The sequence below is a fragment of the Pygocentrus nattereri genome, chromosome 22, assembly GCF_015220715.1.
Source record: "Pygocentrus nattereri isolate fPygNat1 chromosome 22, fPygNat1.pri, whole genome shotgun sequence".
NCBI classification, from domain to species: domain Eukaryota; kingdom Metazoa; phylum Chordata; class Actinopteri; order Characiformes; family Serrasalmidae; genus Pygocentrus; species Pygocentrus nattereri.
This window is the reverse complement of record NC_051232.1, coordinates 13,596,328-13,609,042: the sequence shown is the minus strand read 5'-3', so window position 1 is coordinate 13,609,042 and position 12,715 is coordinate 13,596,328. Positions and strand designations below refer to the sequence as shown.

Genomic DNA, 12,715 nt, shown 5'->3' with positions numbered 1-12,715 from the left:
TATCCTCAAAAATATCTCCTGAAAAATCAATGCCTCATACTTCATGGCTATTTTGACTGGAAAGGTTGTTCTCTGAATTAGTACACACTGTTTGTCATTGACGTGAATGTCCTGAGCTTTGATCTGGTCACACTGACTCGCACGTTTCTGCATCTAATCTGCTCACATTTAGCCAGATAATCACCTCTTAGTCCTCTGATGGAGGGAGGGAAGACAGAAGAGGAATGGAGGTGGGACAAAAGAAAGGCTGGATGTCAAAAGATCTAGACAAGTTATTTACATTTGGGCAGTGCGTGGTGGAGTGGTGGAGGAAAAAGAGAGTGCATCCACTTATTTCTTCCTCATTCATCTCTTCAGAGGCCTGTTCTATTGACTGAAGGTAGGATGTGGTGGGGCAGCTGGGGGGAGTTAAGAGTTTTGCTTATTATTAGTTTATTGGGGGAATTCCACTGTAACGTATTCACTCTAGTGGTGAGTGGAATTAGGGTTCACAACATCTACAACACAAATATAGCCATTTACTATCCAAAACCACCAGTGTCTTCTGAGTGTCTTCTCCTACATGTCTTCCAAGTTTTTATATGTATAACATTAAACAACTCCGACATCAGGCAGTGTATTCATTACAATTTCATTACATTCTGTGAGGGAGATTTTAGAGTCTTAAAGTCTGCTACTGGGCCTCTACTTGATTGCCTTTCCTTTTTTGGGGTACACAAACAGTAACTGCATGTTTGAATAATTGATGAACATGAATGATTTTGTTGATTTTAGATTGATTTTTAGCAACATTTTACAATGTTAGTGACCAAATCCTCATCATGGCAACACTATTAGATTTGCTAACAAAGCTAATTATTAAAAAATATAATATTAAATATGTAATTTTGCAGTTGCTCAGATTGATACTTTTACTTTTTACCAGGGCTGTTTTGGTGTTTTGGTTCACTTTCTTCAAGTTTAAAATAAACACATTAAAGTTATTCAACAGTTAACAGTAATGCAAACTCTGACAAATGACAAAAAAAACTTTAAAATAGAAAAATTACTTGTTCAGCTTTTTGCTGTACCATCAACTGATCAACTGACCTACAAACCTACGTGAATACTGTATATCCGTGTAATGATTATGATTCTTAGATATATATATATATATAGACATAGATTGAGGCAGTTTCCTATACTCTCAGAATAAAAGGTACAGCGCTGTTACTGGGGCAGTACCCCTCTTATCACTGTGGTGGTACCCTCAAGGGTACATCCCAGTACCTTTAGTCAGGGAACATAACTGTACCTTTGAAATGATATTTTCTAAGTTGTACTGATTCTACACACTAGCCTCCAGGCTTTTATTTTAATGTTCTGATTTAAAACATTTGGTTATGAAAAGGTACAAACATCCACTTTTCCACTAGGAAAACTCATGTAAGGTTTACCACTGGACCTTAAAACAACTGTTGTACCTTTGAGGGTGCACTTACATTGTTTGTGCCTTGATGAATGAATTATGTACCTGCATGGTACCTTTATTTCTAACAGTGTAAGACTCTTTGTATTGCATTATATTTTAATGGAAGATTATGGAGAAACGAGAATGAAGAATCATGCTTAATATGCGTAATATAGCTTTCAGGCTGACTTTCTTGGCTCTGCATTAAATACATAAAGATTAACTATAAGCACATGGACCAAAAAGATGGAAAAAGAATAACAAATCACATGATTTAACAAATCATGCCCACAAAAGCAGAAATCCTTAGTTTTCTTTTCTTGTGGATTGTTCTTTATTTCTGCTGTTGTATGTAGCGAAACAGTTCAAATTACATGCTGTCATACTGCTTGTGTTGTCAGGAAATGAACTATGTAAATAAGGATATCCATGTATGTCCGATACTTCACTTCACTCCACTAACAAGCAACCTTGCAGAAATGTTGCTAATATTGCAACTAATATTGCAGTGCTTTTATTCATAGTCATGTAGCACTGGGCAATATGACAATATTTATAGCTGTTGTGATAAATCAGGCCACAGTCTGTTACAGTATGCTTTTCTGAGCATATTGTGGGTATGGTAAGTATTCAATAACACTTCCCAACTGCTTATTTGATGAAAAGCAGAGCATTATTAATTGCTGTTTAAATGTTTTTTGCAAAGCATAGTATTTAAATGCTATAAACATTCATTAGTTTTTTATTGCATTTTTATATCATTGCATTAATTTATCTATTCCAACAGAGCAGATGTCAGAAAAAAATAAATATTATGACATATTGCGCATCCTGAAAACTTCTTAAAGTATTGTGATACTACATTTTTGCCACATCGCCCACCTCTGTAGTCAAGCAACAAAGTCATCAAAAATGTGTTCGGCTTGGTTCTGCTTAATTGGATTTAGTATGTGGCACTACTTTGTCTCTTCCAACTCTTTGACCTCTGTATCTGCAACTTCAGCACTTTAGCAGCTCTAAAATGATTCTCTGTTTATTTCCTGTAGAATGGCGCAGAAGGCAGAGAGAACGGCCTCTACTGACAGGTAAAGGATCTGCTTTGTTATGCATTCAGAAAGCATTTTTAATTAACCAATCAAAAAACCTGTGCTGTGGTGAACCTGTATGCTAAGCTAGTGTGGTAGCATGTGACCTGCTACTAGGATAGTGCAGGCCCGTGAGAAGCAGCATGAGGCCAGTGCCCGAACTATGGGAAGTGGCATGAATGACTCCCTAGCAAGGCCTTCCGAGCTGAGCCTTGCACCTACCAGTGCAACTACCAGGGTCTTGGCTTCATGCTGCTTCTTGTAATAGGTACAAGCTTATTCATGACATACAAACTGACCTGCCACAAAGCTTATACAAAGCATATACAATAGAAAATGTAAATTTGATTGTGAATAAGAATATAAAAATTACATGTAGCAAAAAAATAAAATGTTCCATTTCCATATTTATGCAAACTTTCATCACTTTAAATTGGGGGTCACCAATCGTATCCACAAAGAGCAAAGCAGGAGCTCTTGTACAACTGATGAAGCTGAGTAAACAGGCAGGATCAGGTGCTTCTACTTGTTTGGTATGGATTGTGGATGAGATTGGTGACCATGCTTAAACCAGTCAGAACAGGTTCTGGGGGATTTGTGCTTTAAATTCTGGACACAAATAGGTTAAACATTAAAATCTGTGTGGTTCTTTTAACAGTGTGTTAGGAGACTGCTTCATTTTTGTCATAAAGAGTTGGAACCGTTTCACTTTCATTTATGTTCACCTCTGGACATTTGTTTATTTACTTACTTACTTACATAATCAATTCATTTTAGGGGTTATTTCTTTTGTCCTGGCCACATCACCCCAATTTCTTTCTTTCCTCTCTCTCCTTCCCAGTGCCAAAACCGCCCAAGCAGCTGACGGAGCTGCTCTTAAGCCCGCCCTCAGGAAAACAGCAGGGGATACACCAAAGAAATCAAAAAACAAGAAGTCCAATGAAGAAGTATACACAAACCTGCTCAACAGTGTTTTTGGACAGGTATACACACACACACACACACACACACACACACACACACACACACACACACACACACACACACACACACAAACATACACTGTGCTGTGCAAAAATCAGAGACCACTTTTCATTTCTTTACTTTTATTTCCAGTAAAAATGGCATTTAAGTACAAGTTGTTACTTTTTTCAGCATCAGAAAAAACACACTTTAACAGAAAATTACAGAAGCTTGAACAACTAAATATAAAATCAGATTTCTTTTGTGCAGGCTTTGCCTTTATTACAGCTTCTATTCTTTTCAGGAGACTCACTTTCAGTCTTTCAAACTTTAAAGCATCTTCTGCTTTTCATGATTCTAAGTACTCCCAATGATAAATTTAGCCTCATCTGTCCATACAACCTTATTCTACCTCTCTTGAGTTCCAGATGTCCAGTTTCAGTGTTCTAGTGCAAATGTTCTTTTTTAAAACCTTTTCAAAACATGTCTCAGTAAGTCAGTATTTTTATATGTAGTTATTGAGGCTTCTTCAATAAAAAATAACCTGTACTTGACCAGGAAGCAAACAAAAGTAAAAAGATGTGGAACATTAAAAAAGAGTTGTATTTTAAAGGTTCAGCCTGTAAATGAGTTATTAATGCACGCATATTCATGCAGGCTGAGTTGTACTTGATCTAAACATCATGCATTTAAGTGCTGTCATTATTTACTTATTTTGCTGTTCCACAATAGTGCCTTCTGTGATATCAGCATTTCAAAGGCCAATATCACAAGAGTGATTAACAAACAAAAACATAGGAGACAGGGCTGTACGATCAATTGTATTTTTATTGTTGTCACAATGAGGCTTTCCATGATAGACACATCTTTAAGGGCTGTGATGACAGATCAGATCAAATTGCCTCACCCATACAGCACTAAAGTAATGTAAATAGAACGGTTTAATGTAGCGTTAAGCCAGAAACGTACTTCACACGCGTACACACATGCAAACATGGAGCTGTGCAAACACAGTTGTCTCAGAGAGGTTGAACACACATGTGATAAATTATCCCCTTTTCATTTCAGTAAAACAACAGTTCTCATTTAGTTCAGTTCCTGTGGCTGTTGAATTCCTGTACATAGACATTATGCAGAGAGGGAACATGTATTTCAATATTTTGGCTGAGCATTGTCATTTGTGTTCGTGTACTTGCATGAAAGATTGTTTCTGGCCTTAGAAGCCCAACAGCTCCTTCCCTGCACGGGACTTGAATGCTGCTCTCGCAAATGGAGAGCAAGTAACTTAATGATTCAACTAAACAATTAATTACAAGACCATTACTTGTAATGGTTTACCTGCTTTAAGCATTGTACCTTTTCTCGCTCTAATAGTTGCGTGCACTGGCCCTATCATCAAAGACATTGCAAGTTCGATCTTCACTAATGCTACGGCTATATGTGGCCGGGAGTGCAAGAGAGCACAATACTGGCTAGCGTAGGCGCCTATTAGCTAATGTAACAGAATTGGTGGTTAGCGTTATACTCCAAGCGTGTTCAGCTCGTCACTGACTTTGCTTGCAGCTCGCAATAGCTGCCTTTACCCTTCTAGCACTGGTGGTATTGTGTGATTGAGGGAGACTTAAAACCGCAGAAAACTGGAAAAAATAATATATATAAACACACACACACACACACACACACACAAGTATGCTGCAGCAAGTCCAGTCAGAGACACTATTTTAATAATAACATATTGCTTCTCATATCATTGGCATCCAACAGCTTTATCAAACATCATTTTTTATGTCCATATCATGCAGTGCTGTTAGGAGGCTTATCAGGAGCTTTGAGAAACAGAAGTGACGCTGATGTGTGGTGTTGCTATGATTTTGTATCTTAACTCTGTGTGAAAGCACGTGTGTGTTTATGTAACATCTTGGACGTGGAGCAGAGAGAGTAATCTGATATAAACCCCTTTCAGACTACAGTAATAGCTTATTAGAGGCTCAGCGTCCTTGTTAATTAGACTCAACAGGGCTTACAGGGGGATTGAGCAAGATGCGTGGAGAACAGTTCAGGTGCTCTTTCACTGCAGTCAGCTGGTTCATGACCTACTGACTTTGAGGGCGGAGAATGAACGCTGTGTGAAGGTAACTATCTGGAGAATATCGTCATTGGCAGAAAAAACTGTTTATGAAGGCAACTTTACAGGAAGACAAAAAAAGGACAAGATTTCTTCACAGTCATCTCAAAGCATTTCTGTTGGTCTGTTCATCATGAAAAACAGCATGATCAAGTTTTCAAACTGTGTCAAAAACTAAAAAATGATAGTAGAGATACAAGATTTTGTCCCGAGAGCCACAATATGTTGATGTGAGTGAGAACTACTTTGTGTGTGTGCATGTGTGTGTGTGTGTGTGTGTGTGTGTGTGTGTTTGTTTCTCATACATATTAATGGATGTTCTGATGTTGTTGACAAAGCGGAGACAAATACTCTTGATGCCAGCCTTACACCAAACGGCTTTTCAAGCTATTTCACAGAGAAATTTCCAGTGCTTGAATAAAATCATAAGTCTTGCTAGAGTTGCAAGCATGTGAGTAAGACAGAGAGAAAGAGAGAGAGAGAGAGAGAGAATGTATGTAAGTACCTGAAATCTCTCCTAAAAGGTCAAATCTGCTCCACTTTAAAACAGAGCGACTTACAATTTTGATCAAGTTACGTTGGTAGGCCAAGGCAGTGTTAGGAGTCTTGCCCAAGGACTCTTATTGGTGTAGTGTAGGGTGTTTGCCTAGGTGGGGATTGAACCTAAGGCTACAGTGTAGAAGGCAAAGGTGTTAACCACTACACTATCCAACCACTACAATAGTTTTAATAGTTTTAATAGTTCAAGCTGACTGAGACTGAAGACGCTGAGAGGAAATGTGCAGAGGACTTTAAGAATGGCATTATTAGAGAAGCATCAAAGTTTTTGTTCTTTCTTTTACTTTCTGTTACAGTGGTTCCTTATTTTATTCATTTGTTATTTATAATTTAGTTTCTAACACCCAATCAACAATGCTGAATTGCTGCATGTTTTGTTTTTGTATTAATCTTTATATTAAATAAAGAAGTAACTGCAAATTTACAGGTTAATTAAAAAAGTGGATGATGACCTGCCAGAACATACAATTCCACAGTGAACTGGGGTGAGCATTCCCAGATCTTTACAGGCCTAAACTGTGTATTTCCACATTAGTACCACTGCAGAGCGGAGAAGGAAAAGGTTTCTCTGCTTGGAAATTTCCACCAGGTGCATGATGGGCAATAATCTCAAAGGTTGCAGTGTTGCTAACAGTTACCCTGTCCCCAGGCTTCAAATTCCTAGTCTGTGACTAAAAACTCTGTGACATTGTCTTTAGATGTGAGAAGGTGCCAGCCTTTAGTCTTTTAAAAGTCTTTTCAAAGTCTTTTAGTGGTTAGTTAGCATTACATATAAGACATTTTAACACTACAGAGATACTGTTTTTTTGGGACATTTTTGGGAGGTCCTTTGTTGGCTGGCTGCTAACTTACTTGCCATAGTGGCTGTAATACTTGATGCATTTGTTTGGTTTAACAGTTTAGTTTAGATAGAGTTTTTATTTTTATTTTTATTTTTAAATGGCCTTTTCTAGACTGGACACTTGCTAAATTGGGCAAGTTTTCAGATGTCCAGCGGTACATTGCAAAGCTATTCAGAGGTATCCTAGGCATAGCTGTTATGAACGACCAAGTTAATGAACCAGTTTGCAGCAGTAAAAGAAAGAAAACCTGAACAAAAAACAACAAAAGTGAAGGAACAATGTTTTCTTCTAACAGCAACATAACACAGAGATACAGTCATATAACTTGAAGGTCATAGTATGTGCATGTCAACCAGGGTGTCACGTGACACCCTGAGGGAGAAAGAGGGAGAAAGAGAGAGAGAATTGATTAACTGTGTGATTAATAGCAAAAGAAAATAGACATTTATCCGATCACCTCTATTAGCAAAGCTGAAACTACACGAGCTTTAACGTCCCATGACGCCACAGAGGAAACCTGGATAGGGTGTAATTGAATCAGGAAGAGTTTCTGTCTGGCCTTAATCCAACTCTTCCTTGGTTTGACCAGCAAATTTAGTTTGACCTACACCTTCTCTAATCTGGAAACTCACAGAGTGAACGTCAGTTGAACTTCTGATCGGTCTTTGCTGACTTTTGACCTATTTTTCTCCAAAACATTGGCCTTTGCTTAATAATAAAAGTAATAAAAGTTTTGTTTATATAACATCTTTCATAATCACAAGGTTGCTCTGCAATACAGCACAATAGTCTTAACAAACAACAACAGACGACAGATGACAGAAGTATGATCATGCGGGGGGGTGGGGGTGAATTAAGCTGAGAAAGGGCATTCATTCTTTCTTTCTGTTCTTCTCTCTGTTTCTTATTTAGGAGAGAGAGCTGTCCCAGCCAGAATTGGATGGTGAGTACCTGTAATTCAGATTATATTAGAGATGACTTATTTACTGAACTAATAACACAATATCCTGTTGTGGTAATAAAACTACAATAATAATAATAATAATAATAATAATACATTAAGTTCTGCACAGATGTATATAATGCTGTTTGTGTGGTTGGAAACTGAAATATCTTCAAGCTTCTTCTGGATGAGCTTGTGTGTCTGTGTGTGTGCATAAGTGCATATGCATATCGCTGCTTTCGGAAGAAAACCTCTTATCTCTGTCTTTGACATTTTTCAGTTTTTGCCATAATGTTAAAATGCCTGTTACTCTTTACATTGTGTGTAAATTTCATGATGAATGGACCAAAAGAAATGACCGAAAGTGACTTGGAAAGACGTCTGGTTCCATTGACTTACATTAAAAGTAAAGTAGGTTTTTTCCTTCTCCTGTAAATTTACCATTTTGGAGATACAAGGTTTTCTTCCGACAGCAGCGATATGCATGTAAGTACAGTCAAGGCAAATCTTTACTGCTTTTTTTTTTAAACCTTCCACTACTCATGTTTACTGTAGTTTGCCAAATCACCAATGGTACTTTTTACAACAGTACACCTAGGGATGCATGCTGATAGAATCATACCAGTATTGTATAATAGCTTTAAAAAAATTGGCATCTGACAGATGTTTCGATTTTACTTATTATATTATATTAAAATATTTTTTTACGATATTTTAAGATATACTTAATGTTAAAAGGTTAGGCACCACACTAAAATATCTGCATTTTATTCATTTTACTGCATTTGTAATCCTACAGAATTAAACTACATTATATTTGTCTGTAATGCTAATCCAGCAAGGTATCTACTTTTTATATTGTGAAAGGTTCAGTGAATGAATCACTCGGTGTGATTGTGACATATATATATATATATATATATATATATATATATATATATATATATATATGTATATATGTATAATGTATGTCACATTTGTGATATATTTTGTTATTTTATTTTATTATCCATTGGTATATTATAAAGTTTTGCTGAAACGCCTTAAGTTTTCTAGCTGCTGTTACATGGAGTAGCCAGTAGGCGTGCTGTGGCATTGGGCTTCAGTTAGTTACTGCAGCCTTTGGCTCTGCCTCTCAGATTCAAGAAACATCTGCAAACTTTGTTTCTCATTTCTTTCACCCTGTTTATAGGTTAAATAATGTAGTTACACTGGGGTCAAGGAGTGTAACATGATGTTATTAGAAACTCAGAATAAATGTTGAAATTGTCGGCTGAGACATCTTTGTGTGCTTTTTCAGAGTTGGCGGAGGCCTTTAAGGAGTTTGACTATGATCAGGATGGCTACCTGAACTATAAGGACCTGGCTGAGTGCATGAGGACTATGGGCTACATGCCCACTGAGATGGAGCTGCTGGAGATCATTCAGCAGATTAAAATGAGGTGTGAGTGTCTAGTATGTGTGTGAGACAAACCTTATTCTGTCATAACCGCCATTATTCTGTCTTAACAAGCTTCAGTCTGTCATAGCAAAACTCAATTCTGCTGTAACCAGCCTTATTCCGTGGTAACAAGCATCATGTTGTCATAACAAACTTTATTCTGTTGTAACAAGGCATAGTCTGTGGTAACAAGTAACATTCTGTCATAAAAAACCTTCAATCTGTCATAACAAAACTTACTCTGTCGCAACAAACTAACAAATCTCATTCTATCGTGGCAAAACCTTTTGTTTTGTAACAATCTTTATTCTGTCGTAACAAGGCTTTTCCTAGCTTAACAAACCCCATTCTATTGTAACAGGTCTCATACTGTCATTACAAACCTTAATTCTGTTGCAACAAACTTCATTCTGTCATAACAGACATTATTCTATCTTAGCAAAGTTTATTCTGCTGTAACAAGCCTCATTCGAGCTTAATTCTCTCTTAACCAACTTCATTCCGTCTTAACAAAACTTACGCTGTTGCATTAAAACTTCCCTCTGTCGTAACAAGCCTTATTCTATCTTAACAAGCTTTATGGCTTATTCTGTCATAGCAAGCATTATGTCATAACAAACCATATTCTGTTGCTACAATACTTATTCTGTTGTAACCAGCCTTGTTCCTTATTTTATTGACTGTCTGTTTGTATGTGTGTGTATGCAGTGGGTGGTCTGATGGATTTTGATGATTTCTGTGAGCTGATGGGGCCGAGGATGATGGTGGAAACAGCTCATATGCTTGGACTGAAAGAACTAAAGTCCTCCTTTAAACAGGTAATCTACTCCACACACATTAGGGCTGCACGACATGGGCAATGCAATGCTCAGTAAGATCTTTTCATATCATACTAATGAAATGACAAGTAATGAATTATGAATGAAACACATCTGACTGGGTGTGCAGCAAGAACAGACCCAGATTTTTCTGCTACAGTCTTTGGTACACCAAAACGTTTTCTCTGTGTATCTGTTAGTTTGATACGGATGGTGATGGGAAGATCACTCTGGATGAGATGAAAGAGGCAGCAAAGACTTTACTGGGAGAGAAACTGAAGAAAGGAGAGCTAGAGGAGATTCTGAAGGAAATGGACCTCAACGGAGATGGCACTGTGGATTTTGATGGTAGTTACCACACCTACATACAAAGCGAACAAGCTTTCAATCAACTAATCAATTGCTTCATTTATTTTTTACTTATATTTCATGGACAATGCACAGAACTTATATAAAATATCATTGCGTGAGTGTTGAAAACTGGCTGGTTTTCAGCTGTGGTCCTTGAAGCTAAGGGTCTCTGGCATTAGCATTATCAAAGGTTAAAAATTGACCATTACAATTTGTCTGTTTATCTTAAAGGAATAGTTCGCTGAAAAAAAAAATTACTGTACTTCTTTACTTACAAGCTATGAGGCTGATGTGGCAAACACTGAAAGTCAATAGTCACCCAAACTGTTTCAGTAAAATGCATCCCCAGAACTCTCAACCCACTCAAACTGCATCCAGGTCTTAATACAGTCAAACATAAACACTGCTTGCCCCGGTTTCACGTCTTTTAGGTATCATCCATTAGAAGGTACTTGGTACAGCAGTAGATTTTATTATATCCCACTAGACACCTTATTTGTAAACGCCAAATGAAAAATGATCACCATATACACAGAAAAAAGGTCATTTTACTGAATGCCTTCCATGCTAGTTTGAGGTTCTCCAGGCAACTAAAAGTGGCATTGCTTAAAGAACGCCTCACAAGCATCTTTTACAAATAAAGCAGAGACATGTAATACACTGTAAAAAAGGTATCTTAAACTGATTTAAACAGTTAAACCTGAATAAATGTATTACAACAAGACAATTCTTGCCAAAAAACAGCAATATTGAAAGCAGTGATAATTTAACATGTATGTTTCATGTATAATGTCTTTTTCTTTGCAGAATTTGTTATGATGCTGTCAGTGCAGTAGCCATCACTATAGTGTTATTTAGGGACTTTCTAAATTCCTGCTACAACGACTCCAGCTACAGCTACATCTGCTACAACCACAACTGCTACAACTACTCCAGCTACAGCTAAACCTGCTACAACTACTCCAGCTACAGCTACATCTGCTGCAACTACTCCAGCTACAGCTACACCTGATATCGCTACTCCTGCTACAGCTACTCCTGCTACAACTACTCAAGTGATAATCACACCACCTACAACTACACTTCTCACAGCCACATCTGCTGCAACTACACCTGCCAGAGATACACCTTCTTGTACAACTATACCTGTCACAACCACACCTGCTACAAGTACACCTGCAGAGATACACCTCTTTGTACAACTATACCTGTCACAACTACACCTGCTACAACTACACCTGCAGAGATACACCTCCTTGTACAACTACACCCATCACAGACACACTTGCTACAGCCACATCTGTGATAGGAACTCGAATACACCTGCAATGAGTACACCTGCAGCAACTACAGCTGGTACACCTAAATCATTGGAGTTTCTTCCCATTGTGTTTGTGTTTTCTGATTCCACTGATTCCACTACATTTTAATAAAGGCAACACAGGGTTAGTTCTCACAACACTATTATATGGCTCACACATCCTTACTTTCTCTCTAACTGCAGTAGATTTAATGATTAGTGAGTTTTCATGTTTTTCATACCACCTTCAAACCAACTTAGTCACTAAAAAAATGAGCGTAGTATCAGTGTATTCTTTGTGCCCTTTACTCAAGTGTGATGGTCTAGTAAAGCAGCCATTGCAGGGTTGCATGTCACATTCACATCACACTCACGTCACCCAATCATATTTTTTTACATAAATGTGCATTTTTATGAATTTTCAGATATTTTATGAATTTAGCCTCTATTTTTTGACAAAAAAATGAATAAGCTATAGGGATTGTGACATTCCGCTGGTTGGTTGTCACAAATGTACAAAGTTGAAAATGTCCTTTCTTACAATACTAATAAAATAACTCTCATTTTGTGCAAGGCACCCTGGAGTTTGGTACATTGAGGTCTGGATGATATCAGTTATTTGGTTTGAGAGATAACAGAGCGAGAATGTTGAGTGTGACAATCAACCTTGTCTTCCTCCTTCTTTGTTATTTTAAACATTTGCATTCTGATCTGGGGGCTACTGTTAACTGGAAATCTCTCTTCACTGAAGGCTCCTCAAAAAATTCACAGACACCCACTGTCAACATTTTTTGTTTTTCCCAGGTTACATACATAAACACTTGTACAGATTAGAGGAC

General features: G+C 37.5%; 1 protein-coding gene across 1 annotated transcript; it reads left to right on the top strand.

The window, feature by feature from the left end:
• Positions 1–233: 233 nt before the first annotated feature.
• Positions 234–11,471, top strand: si:cabz01076231.1 (calcium-binding protein 2). The gene is made up of 8 exons (XM_017713541.2): positions 234–379; positions 2,497–2,535; positions 3,377–3,518; positions 7,936–7,966; positions 9,267–9,410; positions 10,116–10,225; positions 10,426–10,573; positions 11,384–11,471. Exons 2-8 carry the CDS (start codon positions 2,498–2,500, stop codon positions 11,410–11,412), a joined length of 642 nt encoding a protein of 213 aa, XP_017569030.1. The 5' UTR covers positions 234–379; position 2,497; the 3' UTR covers positions 11,413–11,471.
• The last annotated feature ends 1,244 nt before the right edge of the window (positions 11,472–12,715 follow it).

Coding starts and splice junctions, on each gene's coding strand:
- si:cabz01076231.1 (XM_017713541.2), top strand. CDS start 2,498: ATGGCGCAGAAGGCAGAGAGAACGGCCTCTACTGACAG. Junction 9,411..10,115: donor TCAGCAGATTAAAATGAGGT/GTGAGTGTCTAG, acceptor GTGTGTATGCAG/TGGGTGGTCTGATGGATTTT. Junction 10,574..11,383: donor TGGCACTGTGGATTTTGATG/GTAGTTACCACA, acceptor TTTTCTTTGCAG/AATTTGTTATGATGCTGTCA.